General features: G+C 36.3%; 1 protein-coding gene across 2 annotated transcripts; it reads right to left on the bottom strand.

The window, feature by feature from the left end:
* Positions 1–775: 775 nt before the first annotated feature.
* On the bottom strand, positions 776–12,813 carry LOC125670073 (uncharacterized). Of its 2 annotated transcripts, none has more exons than XM_048905031.2 (9): positions 12,684–12,813; positions 10,390–10,492; positions 9,076–9,173; positions 8,764–8,820; positions 8,468–8,518; positions 7,651–7,812; positions 6,531–6,682; positions 3,864–4,011; positions 776–3,040 (listed from the first exon to the last, which is right to left on the bottom strand). In XM_048905031.2, exons 3-9 carry the CDS (start codon positions 9,140–9,142, stop codon positions 2,859–2,861), a joined length of 819 nt encoding a protein of 272 aa, XP_048760988.2. In that variant the 5' UTR covers positions 9,143–9,173; positions 10,390–10,492; positions 12,684–12,813; the 3' UTR covers positions 776–2,858. The 2 variants fall into 2 exon arrangements, with proteins under 2 accessions (XP_048760988.2, XP_055996900.1); XM_056140925.1 differs by having other exon boundaries at positions 7,651–7,797; positions 12,684–12,702.
* Positions 12,814–17,300: the final 4,487 nt, after the last annotated feature.

Raw genomic sequence — 17,300 nt, 5'->3', positions numbered from 1 at the left:
CAGTGAAAAAATATATATCTTTTTTTAATTTTCACATATAAACTATTTTGTAAGTTTTAAAGCTTAAAAATAAAACTGATAATTGATTTATTCATGATTCATTATGTAAATGTACGTTTTGCCAAGAATATTGTCATTTAGACGTTGACGGAGGTGTTGTAGCGCAGCGTAATACGCCCTCTGGTGAGAGATTGGATTCTGACTTCTAAATAGTGTTTGTTTACGTCTTAGGTTTGGTGCGGTCATGGCACGATGGGGCTCCAGGGGCGGATCCAGGAATTGTGGTTACGGGGGGCGCCACTTTATGAGGTAGTGGGTCCAGGGCGAAGCCCTGGTGGGGGTCCAGGGGTCCAAGCCCCCAGAAGTTCCTGGATTTTACAGATTTTATGGGCCTATTAAGTCATTTGTACTATTTTCTATCATTTTAATAATGTGAAATTAATAAAATGACCCAAATTTTAAGGGGGTTTTGGAAAAAATTAGGTTCTCCCAATAAAGTAATTCAAGAAATCAAAGGATTTTGTCATTTATTTCTCCGGAAGTGGAAGAAATTATTGCTTCTTTTATCGTTTAGTACATTTTCCGAAACAAGATACCGCGATTTACCTTAAGTTTGAAAATTTTAGGGGGGGGGGGGGCGCCGGCTGCGCCCCCTCTAAATCCGCCACTGGGCTCGAACTCACGACCTCCCGGCCACGAAGCTTTCACTCTCACCACTGATATCAGCTACCGCGACCCTTCCATCGTCTAACAACACTATAACATAAGATACAAGAACTCGAAAACATTCTTTATTTTGAAGGTTATAAAAGATACCCAATAAAACATATTTTACACAAAACATAAAATATATAACAAGTTCATGAAAAAATGAATTAAGAAATGAAAGGCATAACGAAACTTATGAGAAGTCTGTTTCACTCAGTATGACAATTCCTAAAGAGACGTCCCCGGTTGTAGATGAAGGGTTACAAAGTTTGATCTGTGCATGGTGCACAGGCCCGTCTATTTACTTATAGGGCCAAGGTGTACCGCGACACGGGACTCCAGTTTCTAGTCTTGTCCGAAAGTCCCACAACTGTTCCTCTCGCCGTTCCTCGGTTTTTTACCACTGAAATGATCCGTCACTACATACTGTCTTACGCGTGTGACATGGGACTCGAACCCATGACCTCCCAGGTCTGCAGCGAAGGCTCTACATAACCAATCAGCCACCGCGACCGGCAGGGGGATATTCAATACACAGAGCTGTGTTGAATCATGATGTAACAATATTGAGAAAGATCGGGGAGGGGGGGGGGAGGGGGTCGTCTCTTTTAATTATCATACCTCTAACCGTAATACTAATATGTTGTACGGTGTGACCGTTGAGACGAGCGAAGCCCATTAACATCTTGCAACACAACTTATAGACATTTTATCCGCGTCTTCGACTTCATTTAACGCGGGAAATATAACGCGGTGGATGTAAACAGTTATAATGTGACGTCATATTAGCTGCAATGTTTTTTTTCCTTCTTCTCTCAAACCAAGCAAAAACAAAACGTTTGAAGCTATAAGAAAGCTTGTCTGGACTTTAAAAACGTTTATGGTACTTTCTAAACAATCTAATTATTTTAATTACGGGTTTGTCCATGAAGTATACCGCAGTGACGGCGACATTTTTCCAGAAGCATTATGGGTAATACTCATCTTTTTTCAGCTGATGAAGAGCAAATCACGTGACTCATATGCGTAATCATTGGAGCGAGCTCGTTCGCTAATATGATTACGGTGTGACCGTTGGGGCGAGCGCAGCATATGTGAATACATTTTCAAAAAATTTATATTGAAAACAAGGAAAACTGATCTGGTTCACTGTCTTGCTCTTCTCGCCAATGTAGGAACCAGTTTAGCGGGAAATGCAACGAGTGTGTTGTGACGTATCCTGGTAATTGTGACGTGACTGTTTACATTTCTTTAGACAATATTTTAAAAAGAAAAAGAAAGGGGAAAGAATATGATTGTCATCCTTTCCTTTCAAATAAGAAAGGTTTGTAATACTTCAAAGATTTTTTATTATTATTATTTTACGAATCGAACCATGCGCCATTTTGTACGAGGGACTTCTGGGATTGGCGTCAAATAAAAATTCTTCTTAGAGGTTGAGATTTAGCTCGGATTATTTCCCGCGCTCTAGTCATTAGAGTTCGCAGTACGAGCCAGCGCTGCGCTCGCTATAAATCTAAACGTGTACTGATATCCTATTTTTATTATCTGTACAATTACAATTACATGCGAGTTTGCATTGAAGTCTGAGATCAGTTGACGACATGATATTCCCCAGATCTAGAATGGTAATACCAGTAACTATTTCCATTGAGGAATGACAATAATTTTACCTTCTGTGTTTGGCACAATTGAAAATGAGCAAAATATAGAAATCACGAGTCTGTAACGGATTCGTAAACCTGAGTGATTCTTGATATTCAGTAGAACTTAGCCGTCTGAAAAATCTTTCCCATCATGCATCTGTGCTTAATATTGGCCATTGGATTAGCATTTTACATGATAGGGTGTCGAAATAATTAGTTTTATATATTATTTAATGAATACACAATCCCCATATACATGTAGCAGTTTACAAAATAGATATACTTCATTTGTAGTCAATGTAGTAGTATTGTATTAATGTTAATTCAATAATATCCTAAAACATGTAGAAAATTGGATTTTAAAGTTAATTTCTAATTAAATAATATCCTAAAACGTGTAGAAAATTGGATTTAAAGTTAATTTTTTCAGTCAATCCGTTACATACATATCTTTTTCTCCCTTATCAGAATAAAAGTTCAAAGTGACTTTAAATACCCCAAGATTTACAGCAGACTTTTCAAAACTAGACCGGTTAATATACTCAATATCGGACAGGAAGTAACAGTCTCAGCTCTTGATGTAAACCTTGTTGATGCAGAATTCTGATCACTGGGGTTGTTTGCCTCTGTTGTTGTCGTCACTCTCCTCAGTATGATTTCCACTTCACGGCAGAGAGGCAGACTTCCTGGATACAAAACGATCGAGTAAATTTACTTCATTAAAATTGTGTTGTGTCATTACATTATAAATCGTGTTGTGTCATTACATTATAAATCGTGTTGTGTCATTACATTATAAATCTTGTTGTCATTACATTGTAAATCATGTTGTGTTGTTACATTATAAATCGTGTTGTGTCATTACATTGTAAATCGTGTTGGGTCATTACATTATAAATCGTGCTGTGTTATTACATTGTAAATCGTGTTGTGTCATTACATTGTAAATCGTGTTGTGTCATTACATTGTAAATCGGGTTGTGTAATTACATTATAAATCGTGTTGTGTCGTTACATTATAAATCGTGTTGTGTCATTACATTGTAAATCGTGTTTTGTCATTACATTGTAAATCATGCTGTGTCATTACATTATAAATCGTGTTGTGTTATTACATTATAAATCGTGTTGTGTTGTTACATTGTAAATCGTGTTGTATCATTACATTATAAATCATGTCATGTTGTTATATTATAAATCGTGTTGTCATTACATTGTAAATCATGTTGTGTTATTACATTGTAAATCGTGTTGTGTCATTACATTGTAAATCGTGTTGTGTCATTACATTATAAATCATGTCGTTATGTTACATTATAAAATCGTGTCGTGTTGTTACATTATAAATCATGTTGTGTCATTACATTGTAAATCGTGTTGTGTCATTATATTATAAATCATGCTGTGTCATTACATTGTAAATGCTTTTGTGTCTTTACATTATAAATCGTCCTGTGTCATTACATTATAAATCGTGTTGTGTCTTTGCTTTTTAAGAAATACATTTACCCGGTTTCTCCTCTTTTGTTGAAGTTTCGTTACATTTGAAAACATATCGTTTGTTTTCACTGTAAGTAAGGCATTCTTTTTTCGTGATGTCACAATTATTCAAATTAGGATGAGACGAACTTTCAGTCCTATCACAAATCCTTGTCACCTACAGAGAGCAAACAGTCAAAATGAAAGAAAACTACATGCACATGCGTACATTTCTACTGTTTTTTGTTTTCAATCACTTTACCAGTAATAATGATAGCAATTTTGTCATGAATTCAATATAGATGTGAACAATATTCCTACGAATCTTGATAAATATTGTACGCCTATTTTAAAAGCTGGAAATTACGAAAGAAATGAAAGTAAAATGTAAATTTAAAAAATAAATTTCATTTTTGAAAATACATGTGGGCATGAACTGCAACGCTTCACGCCAGTATAGTTTTCATGACGCGCTAAGGCCAATGATAAAAAATTTTGAGTTTCCGCTAACGTTCCAGAAAAAAATAGGGTAGGTAGATAGGAAATAAATTTTTTTTTTAATTTTATTTTTTCAAAGTATGCAAAAACATTGTAAACTTTAACAAGTGTAGTATAGGAAGGAGGAGAAAATCTTTGGCTGGACCGGGAATCGAACCCGGGACTCCTGCATTACTAGGCAGGTGCTCTAACCACTGAGCTATCCAGTCCGTATAGCCCTAATTACTACATTCCTCCCTCCTTAAGATCAATTATAATTTTATAATTGTCTTTCAATATCAACCCAGGTTCTTTTCTCCCCTGACAGGCCAACCTGCACCACCAGGGGTGGTCAACGGCACCAAATGTAGTATGGGAAGGAGAAAATCTTTGGCTGGACCCCTGCATTTCTAGTCAGGTGCTCTAACCACTGAGCTATCCAGGCCAATATCCACGGTCCGTATAGCCCTAATTACTGCACAAGTTAAATTTTCTATTGAATTTTATACTTTCAAAATAAAATTTTGCTTAAACTGCATTGCAAGTAAACTTTCAATCATAACATTTCACCCGTTATTGGCTGAAGATTATTTCCAGATGTTTTATAAGAAACTGTATTTTTCAATGAAATATATCTAGCATAAAACACAAAGTTAACTCCTCTATGCCACTATGCTCTACAAGTACCAGATATATTGTTTCTACATTTAGATTGGTTGTCATAGGAATACTTCTATTGGATGCAAGGTGAAGATAACGAACAGTGATGACAGGAAAATAATGTGATGGTTTTGAAAAAATATATTAAATCATCACCAAAATATCAATATCATTAACATATTTTAAGATTATTAATACATTTCTGAATGTATTTTCACAATCTAAATGGAACAAGGGTAGGAAGACAGTCTGTGCAGATCCCACTTATCCTAATGGGATCCAACTCTCTTCCAGCTAAAACTTTTTACCGGACATAAATTTTTATTTTAAAAACAATCTGCACATCTTTTTTTCCTCTCGGCTCTCACCAGCCATGAACAACTCAGATGCGCTCACTGCTTTATTTGCGGCCTTTTTCATAGTGTTTTCAGTTAGAACTGCAGCAGAAACCAAGGATGTGCATACAAATTTGACAGACTGGACATTCATGTCTGTCACTCTGCATCATGACCTCCATATAAAACTAGGGTCCCCGTGTATACACAGTAATGCCCGCTGAAACGATAGCATAAGACAGTGCATGGCTATAAATAGCCACCGTCTAAAAAGTAAAAACAACATAGGAGTTGGCAATTTTAACAAAAGAATGTCTTCTATGAAAACATGACACTTGGCAGAGTCTCTCGACCGTCTGTTAACTTCAATTGTTAAATCACCGTTGCGTGAGCACGCATGGAGGTACTAGCCGCTGGGTCAACCATCATCCATGCTGTTAGTTAGAAACATTATCAATGTTGTTTAAACGCTTGACACAATACCATGCAATTTTGTATATCATTAAAGCGTTTGAATGACTTCATCTCAATGTCTAACTAAAACGAAAACCAAGAACCGGGAATATATTTTTTCCGGGAAAATGACGATTTTTTTTTTTAAATATCGAAAAAAAATTCTAGGGTCGGGGCTATAATTTAGGATCGGTCGGGTTTGCGGAAACACAACACATTTTATCAGTGGCCTAACGCACTTCATAAGGAATGACGTAAAGCGTTGCAGTACATGCCCTCATATACAGATGTATTTCCAAAAATGAAATCTATTCCTTAAATATATTATACATATGATATCGAATATTGAATATAATTGAAAACTATTTAGGTCATCTGGTAAATTTGGATGAAATTTGATTTTTGCCATCTTTTAGCAAAGAGAATCAACCCATGTAAAAAAAAAAAAGGGGGGGGGGGCTTCGTTTGTGGGTTTGATTCTTGAACCTGTCAATTCATCAAACGTTTAACATAGGTAGTCATTTTTCCTGCACTAAGCCCTGACATTTGAAGTGGAAGTAACGGTTTTTGCAAAAATGTGAAAAACTCTAGTTTCGTGTGTTAGATAACAGCGAAATGAAAGCACTTCCCTTCCCAGTACATGGAAAATAAGCTTGAATATAGCGTATCATTTAACGTAACCGATGACTCCAGTACATGGAAAATAAGCTTGAATATAGCGTATCATTTAACGTAACCGATGACTCTGGTAGGAATATAATATCTCTAGTACCTTTATCATCTCATTTTCACAAAACATGCCTGAAAACCCACTAGGGCAATCACAAGTAATCATTGGTGCCACTTCATCGCCTTTACAGGTCAAATTTCCACCATTGGTGCATGGTCCTTTGTTATCAAAGCTGTACCTTTTACAATCAGGACCTAAAACAGGATACATATTGCGTACAGAGCTTTCTATAAATGATGAGGGCCTACATTTTCCCTGAGAATGTAGATTTGAGCAAGTTTCAAGATAACTTCAATCAGTGCTTTGCGATATTCCCAACCATTGAAGTCTTCAAAGCAAAACCAAGGCTATCAGAAGAAAACATACATGTAGCTCTCCGGAAAGCATGAATCTACTTAACCTATCCCTTTAGTTCAAATGGTTAAAGTTTTTTTTTTAAATATATCAAAGTCCAAGGTTAGTAGGTCAAACGTTTTGATACCATATCAAAGGCCTAGTCATAAGGCATGTAAATATGAAATATCAAATTCCTATCCCCTTGGTTCAAAAGATATAGCCAATGTTAATGTTTTGGAAAAGAAGGTCAAAGTTCAGGATCAATAGTTCTGGAAACAAAAGAAATGTCTTATAATGAGGCCTCTATATTTGAAACATGAAAGCCCTATCACTCTCAGTTCAAATTAAAGATATAGCCCCTGTTAAAGTCTTTTAAAAGTAGGTCAAAGTCCAAGGCCATAGGGTCGAAAGTCTTGGTACCAAACCAATGATCTCTTCATGAGGCATCTATATGTGAAATATCAAAACCCTATCCCCCTTGGTTCTATTTCAAAAGATATAGCCCATGTTAAACTTTTTCCTTAAAGTGTGACGCCGACACCAGGGTCATGACAATAGCTCTCCGGGTAGTCGTCCCGGTGAGCTAACAATGATTCAACTATTGCTACCATACCCTAGGACAGTTATCTAATAGCACACATTCATTTTTCTTCAAATTATGATAAATAATGTAATATGATTCGAAAGGAAATTCCTACTAACGAACTAAATCAACCTCAAAATGTTCATCTTTCTTTAACATGTTTATTTTGAAAAATAATGTCAGTATTTTGAGATGCGTTATGAAATCTATGAAAGATTATGCATGATTTGATTTAGTACTTACATCTTAACTTTGTTACGTCGTCTGAAGTTTGTCCTCTTGGGCAAGCTGTGTGAGAATGATATTTTGCCTCGTGCACATTATAAAAGGAACATACACACTCAGGCTTGATGAAGACGTCCGTGTTACCACATCGTAAAGCTTGTCTATCTGTAAAGAGAGCACCTGTTCTTATTACCTCCCACAGCATAGCACCTGTTCTTATTACCTCCCACAACATAGAATATATTATTATTACCTCCCACAAGAGAGCACCTGTTCTTCTTACCTCCCACAACATAGCACCTGTTCTTATTACCTCCCACAACATAGAATATATTATTATTACCTCCCACAAGAGAGTACCTGTTCTTATTATCTCCCACAATATAGCATCTATTGTTATTACCTCCCAAAACATAGCAAATGTCCGTATTACCTCCCACAAGAGATAACCTGTTCTTATTACCTCCCACAACATAGCAAATGTCCGTATTACCTCCCACAATAACGCCTGTTCTAATTACCTCCCACAAGAGAACATCTGTTCTAATTGCCTCCAACGAGATAGCACCCGTTCTAATTATATCCCACATGATAGCACCTGTTCTTATTACCTCAAGAATTAATTTTCAAAGTTGTCTCTCATTTACACACTGTAGAGATACTTAATTTCCGCGTGAGATTAATTTACGCTATGTACGCGGTCATCAATTTTAGACGGGAATTTGTCACAGTGTACTTAAAGTGCATTAAGACGTACAATGGCAATCCAAGAAATCCGCGTCATTTTCATAAAGTTTTCAATCAGTGACATGCGACCAAGAAAAATATGATATACCTGGTGTGCGACATGTCCCTTTGTCTTCCGTTGTCAGGAAACTTGGAACAACTATCAAAAAAGAAGGAAGAGAATAAACCCACACAATTATGCAAATATACATCTTACCCTGTATGCAAATTCTATATTTTTTTAAAGAACATAAAGTATCCGTATCTATCTAGTGATATAGCTATTGTTAGAAATTGATGTACAAAGTGAGTGCTTCCAGGAAGTCTTCCTTGGTGAGTAGTCTGTTTTAAAAATCCATGTCAAATAATCATCAATACCAACCAGAGAAAAACTCACTAGCTTACCTCGTGGCAAGGATAACTTTTGTTTGTCCTGTATAATCACACACCGGCGAGGTACATCTGTAAACATGTAACAGTTTTAGAATAATGACACATTGATCACTGTTCATTATCTTCACCTTATATTAGAAGAGAGCCTCAGAGAAACCCTGCTGTTGGGATTTTCATTGGTATTTCTACTGGTTTCCCGGGAAATTGCCCTGTATTCCGCTTATATATAAATAGATATATATTCCAATAGAAATATAGGTATAGGTCTCAATTAAAATACAGAACAAAAGTAAACCTTTAGTTTTCAAGTGCAGGTAAACTTACCTGAATTCTGCGTCAAAGAAAACGAAACTAAAGATGCACAAAGGATCATTAATGATGGTATCCCCATTATTTGAGTGTCACATCATAAACGTGGTGATCTGTGTAAAATACAGTTAACATTGATATGCACCAACACACCAAAGAGAAAAAAATAGAAATGTGAATATGATCACGTGATACTGCTATTTCACTCTCATTGAAAGTGCCACAGATAAAACAGTTATATATGTATTGATGAGACAGATCACAGTCACAGGCACTTATTTCGCTTGGAGGCCTAATTACTATATACAAGTTATATATAGTAATTAGACCCCCAAGCGATCTCCATGAACTTTATCGGGTTTTTTTAATTAAAAAAATCGTACTAATATTGCTCTCGTTAGATAAAGTGATGGGACGTCTCGCTGGGAAAACTACATTTTTTTCATTAAAAAAATCATGAATAGAAAAAAGTGGGGGATAGAACGCAGGTAGTAAAACCAAAGGGACGGGTAATTTTGTCTGTAATAATAATAATATACATGTAGGTACATGTATGTAACATACCACCCCTTTTATCAGGGGGTGGTATGGCTTAGACCCCAACTATGATTATTACAGACAAAATTACCTGTCCCTGTGGTAAAACCAAGTCGTCCTTCCTTTCCTTCATCCTTTGCAATATGATATGTCATTGTGAAATGTTTATGTTCGAAATCAAGTTAAAATAAATTGAATATATATATATATATATATATATATATATATATATATATATATTCATTGTAGTTTGCGTGCTGTAGACCGAAAACCTGTGGATTGCTATACTACATTGTAGTCTTGTGCAATCTGCGTGGTCCGAAATATATTCTCATGTAGCAAGTCCTGTAACCTGTCTGTATTGATGTCTTTATCCATTACTTGTTGATGTGTTGCGCCAATAAAGAATTTGAATTTATAACAACATTTCTTTTTGTCATTTCTTTTTTTTTTTCTTTCTTTGTCATCACAAAAATGAAGTTATTATAAAAACAAGTATAAATAACATATTTTCGTAAAGACAAAAATCATTTTGTTATGAATGAATTCAAAACAGATTTTGATTACAAAAAGATAATGTTCCAAATGGCGCCCCCTAGTGTTCGCCACCTTGCGGTGGACACTAACGATATTTACAAACAAAGAATATAAACAGTAAATCGAATGAAAATTAATTGACTTGAACGTATAAATATATATGCGATTAAACAAAGTAATAAGCAGATTTATAGGACAGTGTTTGCAGGAGTTATATTCCTAAATCTTAGATATCTAAAAATAAAGCTGGCTTACCTCATATCTCTCTACTCAGAATGTTTTAAAACGAAACTAACAAATGATTATGGTGGCGCTGAATATCCAACAGCCTATAAATACTATGAACAGCAGGAACGACCTATATGTAGAAAGTACAGACATTAGAGTATATACATACTCAAAGAATATATATAATTTGAACATTGCAATGAACTATTAGGAAGGTGTGTGGTATGAAATTATTTGGATAGTTTACATAGGCAATTGATAGTTGTACAGTATAAATAAGTCAACAGAAGACACAACATAGGAAAAACAAAAAATGATACATAAAAAAGAAAAACGAATATTGGTTCTATGACAATAACACAATTATCTTTGTAGACAGCTAAATTCACGCACGAGTCAAAATACTGCAATGTTTTGGTTGAACGTAAAATTGTTATCTCCATTCAAAATAAGTTTCAGAGATAAGTAATGGTAATTGCAAATTACTAAATCTTTGGATTAGTTTTTGTTTTCGTAAATTGTATTTTGGATAATTCATGAAGAAATGAAATACAGTTTCAGAAATATTTCCACATAGATCACATATTTGATTTTCTATCAGAGGACCAGCTTGTAAATTACAAGCAGTATTTTCACAGTTGACAGTTTAACGATTTCCATGATTATAATGATAGGGTGAAGATAACGAACAGTGATCAATCTCATGACTCCTATAAAGGTGAAAATAACGAACAGTGATCAATCTCATAACTCCTATAAAGGTAAAGATAACGAACAGTGATCAATCTCTTAACTCCTATAAAGGTGAAGATAACGGACAGTGATCAATCTCATAACTCCTATAAAGGTGAAGATAACGAACAGTGATCAATCTCACAACTCCTATAAAGGTGAAGATAACGAACAGTGATCAATCTCGTAACTCCTATAAAGGTGAAGATAACGAACAGTGATAAATCTCATAACTCCTATAAAGGTGAAGATAACGAACAGTGGTCAATCTCGTAACTCCCTTAAGGAATAATTTTCATCTTAATTATTTGATGACAGATTGACTTGTCTCTTTTAAAATTACAACATAAATCATTAGCGATCATTAGTAGTTTGTTCTCCAGAACAAGTGGTTCTAATCTCTCACCATCCCTAACCACCCCCTACCCCCACCCCCTTCTTGGCGCTAAATTCCTGTTACGTGCCACAACTGTGGTTATAATGTCCCTCACTATACTACTCTTGCGTAAATCCCTAACTGATAAACTGCTTACATGCTTTCTAACCCCATAGGAGGGAGGATATGCAATACGATACAAAACATATCAAAGTGCCATCTATGGTTACTCTTACACCGGCTTCATCGCAATATTGGTGAGTTCGGGTTTGATTCAAACAATATTTATTCAATGAGTTGATGGGATTGGGCAGCTTAGCTATATGAGCCCTCTCCCTAATGATCAAACTGTAGGTGTTTATGTACAAAATTGTATAACAAATGTAATTAATTTGGAGTCAACATGGAAACAAATAACAGACATATAATATTTGCACGTAGTACAGTTTAATGTAGTTATACAAGTATAAATAGAGTATTGATGCATTCTGATAAGTCAAAAATATATTTAATATATTTGAAGATTATCTTAATCTTTTGATAATTGCAATAAATCTGTACACAAGTTCAAAAGGTTTCTTATTTGTTTCAAAATCAATATAAGGATTTCCAAATAATACCGTGTAATAGATTAGTGGATACGCGTATATCATTTTCTGACATAATTGCATTTATATTATGAAGACGTTTATGTCTATAATTGTTATACTCAGGACATTCTAAAAAGTAATTATTTGCATCCTCACAGAGTGCATCACAATTATTACACTATATTCATGTGAACTTGAGATAAAAGAAACCATGGAGTCCTCCACATCTGTTTCGTACTTAAATATTTTATTGGAAATGAGCAAACTAACATCTCAACTTTATGACAAACAGATTGATTTCAGCTTCTCCATCGTCAACTTCCCATATTTAAATGTGGCAATATGCCATTATCACCTGCATATAGTGTTCATAGTTGCACGCAAGAGCTTACTCTGGGTATGATCAATTTTTTAATCGAGTCAGGCTAATGACAAACAAGTTGATGGTGCAGGAGTTTCAACAGTCTCGTTTAAAGTTAGCATTTCGCAAATTATATGGTCGTTATAATGATGTAGTTTGTCAATACAACCTATCATTGGGTCAAATGCTGTCTGACGTGTTTCATACCAATCGCTAGGCCGTTCTTGGCACACTGATTTTGACTACGGATTGCTCCGCTTACCTGATCAAGATATAGGGCTCACGGGTCGTGTGACTGGTCGACAGGGGATGCTTACTCCTCCTTGTCACTCTTTATTTCGTATGCCTTATATGAGCGATGAGATTGGTCACTGTTCTTTATCTTCACCTTTCACTTGAAGGAGTCTGACAAGTGTTGGGAAAAAAGATCCGAGTTCAAATTACTGGCATTGTTTTTTAACTAGAAGTGTATATTGATATTTTATTTTCTATCACCAATATTGAAATATTCAATACTACTCCTACAATACAATGAACCAGTGCTTTTCTTGTACATGTAGTGGTAGTAGTAGTAGTTGTTAGTAGTAGTAGTAATAATAGTAATTAGTTCTTAGTAGTAGTAGTTAGTAGTAGTAGTAGTTAATAGTATAGTATTAGTTAGTAGTAGCAATTAGTTGTTAGTAGTAGTTAGTAGTACTAATAGTAGTTAGTAGTAGTTGTTGTTGTTGTAATAGTAGTAACAGCAGTAGTAATAGTATTAGTAGTAGTAGTTAATAGTAGAAGTAATAAGTTGTTAGTAGTATTTGTGGTAGTAGTAGTTAGTAGTGGTAGTTAGTTGTACTAATAGTAGTTAGTAGTAGTAGTTGTTGTAGTAATAGTAGCAGCAGCAGTAGAATTAGTAGTAGTAGTAATAAGTTGTTAGTAGTATTTGTAGTAGTAGTAGTTAGTTGTTGTTATTAGTAGTAATAAATTGTTAGTAGTATTTGTAATAGTAGTAGTAGTTAGTAGTAGTAGTAGTATTTATAGTAGTAGTATTTGTAGTAGTAGTAGTAGTTCGTTGTTGTTAGTAGTAGTATGATTGATTGATTGTATCTTGCTTAACGTCTCACTCAAGAATTTTTCACTGGTAAGGAGACATCACCAAGACCGGTGAAGGGTTTCCTCGGCGCTTACGGCCATTGAGCAGTGAGGGTTCTTTAGCGTACCACACCTACTGTGACACAGGTCATCCGTTTTTAAGGTCATCTCCGAGGACCCGTGACATTCACACCTGAACACCTGATGCCGAGTGTTTGGCACTACCTATTTTAACGACTAAGCTCTGTCGCGGCCGGGATTCGAACCCCGGCCTTCCGCATGTGGGGCGAACGCTCTAACCTCTCGACCACCGCGGCGGTTGTTAGTAGTAGTAATTAGTAGTAGTAGTAGTTAATAATAGTAGTTAGTAATAGTAATTTGTTGTTGTTAGTAGTAGTAATTAGTAGTAATAATAATTAGTAGTAATAATTAGTTGTTGGTAGTAGTAGTAGTAGTAGTAGTAGTAGTAGTAGTAGCAGTAGTAAAGCTAAAGTCTTATTTTTAGAGATATAGAATCACAGATATTGTTTAAAGTGTCAATCAGACGTCATCCGAGGTCTTTCAGTTTGTTTAGTCACCAGGGCCGCGTTACTCGCACATTTATAATGGACGTAACAGATACGTCTCTCGTGAACAGTCAGTGCACGCTAACAATTACAACAGAGTACGTATCTCGTGGACAGTCAGTGCACGCTAACAATTACAACAGAGTACGTCTCTCGTGGACAGTCAGTGCACGCTAACAATTACAACAGACTACGTCTCTCGTGGACAGTCAGTGCACGTTAACAATTACAACAGACTACGTCTCTCGTGGACAGTCAGTGCACGCTAACAATTACAACAAAATACGTCTCTCGTGGACAGTCAGTGCGCGCTAACAATTACAACAGACTACGTCTCTCGTGGACACTCAGTGCACGCTAACAATTACAACAAAGTACGTCTCTCGTGAACAGTCAGTGCACGCTAACAATTACAACAGACTACGTCTCTCGTGGACACTCAGTGCACGCTAACAATTACAACAAAGTACGTCTCTCGTGGACAGTCAGTGCACGCTAACAATTACAACAGACTACGTCTCTCGTGGACACTCAGTGCACGCTAACAATTACAACAAAGTACGTCTCTCGTGGACAGTCAGTGCACGCTAACAATTACAACAAAGTACGTCTCTCGTGGACAGTAAGTGCATGCTAACAATTACAACAGAGTACGTCTCTCGTGAACAGTCAGTGCACGCTAACAATTACAACAGAGTACGTCTCTCGTGGACAGTCAGTGCACGCTAACAATTACAACAGACTACGTCTCTCGTGGACAGTCAGTGCACGCTAACAATTACAACAAAATACGTCTCTCGTGGACAGTCAGTGCACGCTAACAATTACAACAAAATACGTCTCTCGTGGACAGTCAGTGCACGCTAACAATTACAACAGAGTACGTCTCTCGTGAACACTCAGTGCACGCTAACAATTAAAACAAAGTGCATTCAAACCGAATCAACAGAACGCTTGAGTGAAGAAGTTTTGTATCAATATGATTAAACATTTCTTTTCTTTTGATTAACATTGTTTTAACATTAACATTGTAGTAACGATAGATGACAACCTTATTACACCGAGTATAGTCAGTATACCCCAACATGCAGGGTGTAGGCTATGTTGTGACCGGCATGTTGGCTATGTTGTGACCGAGGTGTAGGCGATGTTGTGACCGGCGTGTTGGCTATGTTGTGACCGGGGTGTAGGCTATGTTGTGACCGGCGTGTTGGCTATGTTGTGACCGGGGTGTAGGCTATGTTGTGACCGGCGTGTTGGCTATGTTGTGACCGGGGTGTAGGCTATGTTGTGACCGGCGTGTTGGCTATGTTGTGACCGGGGTGTAGGCTATGTTGTGACCGGCGTGTTGGCTATGTTGTGACCGGGGTGTAGGCTATGTTGTGACCGGCGTGTTGGCTATGTTGTGACCGGGGTGTAGGCTATGTTGTGACCGGCGTGTTGGCTATGTTGTGACCGGGGTGTAGGCTATGTTGTGACCGGCGTGTTGGCTATGTTGTGACCGGGGTGTAGGCTATGTTGTGACCGGGGTGTAGGCTATGTTGTGACCGGCGTGTTGGCTATGTTGTGACCGGGGTGTAGGCTATGTTGTGACCGGCGTGTTGGCTATGTTGTGACCGGCGTGTAGGCTATGTTGTGACCGGCGTGTTGGCTATGTTGTGACCGGGGTGTAGGCTATGTTGTGACCGGCGTGTTGGCTATGTTGTGACCGGCGTGTTGGCTACCGAAGCGGCAATAGAGGTGATCGAGGTTCGTTTTTGCAAAATATCTCAATTCATGGATATATTTCGCAGGAAAGCATATGGTTACCGAGGAAGCATTAATTCAGGAATATGTGGAAATAAATATATTCACTGTACACTTTATAGTTTTATCAAACACCTGAACACGATTCCGACGATCGGGGCAAGTTTGGCACTACCACGTGTCTATGGTCAAATACCAGAGAGAAAAAAATCTGAGATAAACTTTTTTCAAACATTGAAAGCCGTAATGAAAATAGGAAAAACCAGTTGTAACAGCGAACTTTAAAAGTATCGTAAATGGATTCTTTAATAAATATACAACGGTGACACAAAACAACCCTTATCAGTCTGTAAATGATTTTGAAACATATTTGGAAAAAGAATTAACATTTGGTGTGTTTTTTGGGTGACCATTTATATTTTGCTGATGACTCCATTGCATTTTTTTCTTATTTGATCGGAATGTAAAAGTAAAAAATAAAAAAACAACTGAAGATAACTTTAGATAGGATGGTGTCATTTTTCAATATAACGGTAAATCAAAATCATAAGATACCCCAGATTTTGGACGCATCTTTGCGGTATTTACGTGGAATTTTTCTAGAAAGATTTCAATTTTTTGGGGTAATGTTTTTCGACGAAATATTCGCTCAAATTTAACAAAGTTCAGAAGAAATGCACGTTGATCAGCTCTACATCATAACAGATCGATATTATATACCTATCATAACAGATCGATACTATATATCTATCAAAACAGGTCGATACTACCTGTTACCTATCAAAACAGGTCGGTAATACTTATCGTTCCATTAGAGAAACCGTTTCGGTATTGTCAAAATATTGTAGAAAATTATAAAATTGCATTATCCTGTATATATGAATATAAAAACAGAAACACACTCTGCTGACTCCTGTGTATTTCCTACATATAACAAATTATCTCTGGTATCTTGAATATAAACTCAACTGTTAGAAATAAGAACTACAAATAACAACTTATGGTCGTATCTGCAGTAGGTATACTCTTTATGTCACGTGATTATATATATATATATATATATATATATATATATATATATATATATATATATATTGTATATTTACTGGGTTTTTTTAATAAACAGGATTCAAATTGAACATCTGTTGCCTTGACGTCTGTTACCGAATAAAAAACGATACGTATAATGTCAGCCTGTTAATACATGTATGTTGTCTCGTACAAATGCACTATTGAATGTATAATCATTGCTCCTACAGTTTTGATCTATCAAAATATCCATGCAGATAATGTCGAATTTACAGGCGCAGATCATCAGACCAAACGAGACGCGAAGCTGGAATTGTATAAAACACGGAATATATATATTTAAAGGAAGGTTTTGCCATAAAAAGAAAGACAACTTTCAAATACATCGCTGCGTACTGTGCACAGTACTGAAGATGGACGTTCTGGGGATGCGTTTATTGAATTCAGATGTACTATCTAAA

This window comes from Ostrea edulis, chromosome 1 (assembly GCF_947568905.1).
Source record: "Ostrea edulis chromosome 1, xbOstEdul1.1, whole genome shotgun sequence".
In the NCBI taxonomy this organism is placed as follows: Eukaryota; Metazoa; Mollusca; class Bivalvia; order Ostreida; family Ostreidae; genus Ostrea; species Ostrea edulis.
The sequence above is the reverse complement of the archived record's forward strand: the minus strand, read 5'-3'. Positions and strand labels throughout refer to the sequence as shown.

Bases quoted from the DNA above. Each gene is read 5' to 3' on its own strand.
- LOC125670073 (XM_048905031.2), bottom strand. From the start codon at position 9,142: ATGGGGATACCATCATTAATGATCCTTTGTGCATCTTTAGTTTCGTTT. The intron at 8,821-9,075 runs GTAAGTTTACCT...ACATGTTTACAG, and splicing joins TTCTTTGACGCAGAATTCAG to ATGTACCTCGCCGGTGTGTG. The intron at 7,813-8,467 runs GTATATCATATT...TAATAAGAACAG, and splicing joins AGGGACATGTCGCACACCAG to GTGCTCTCTTTACAGATAGA.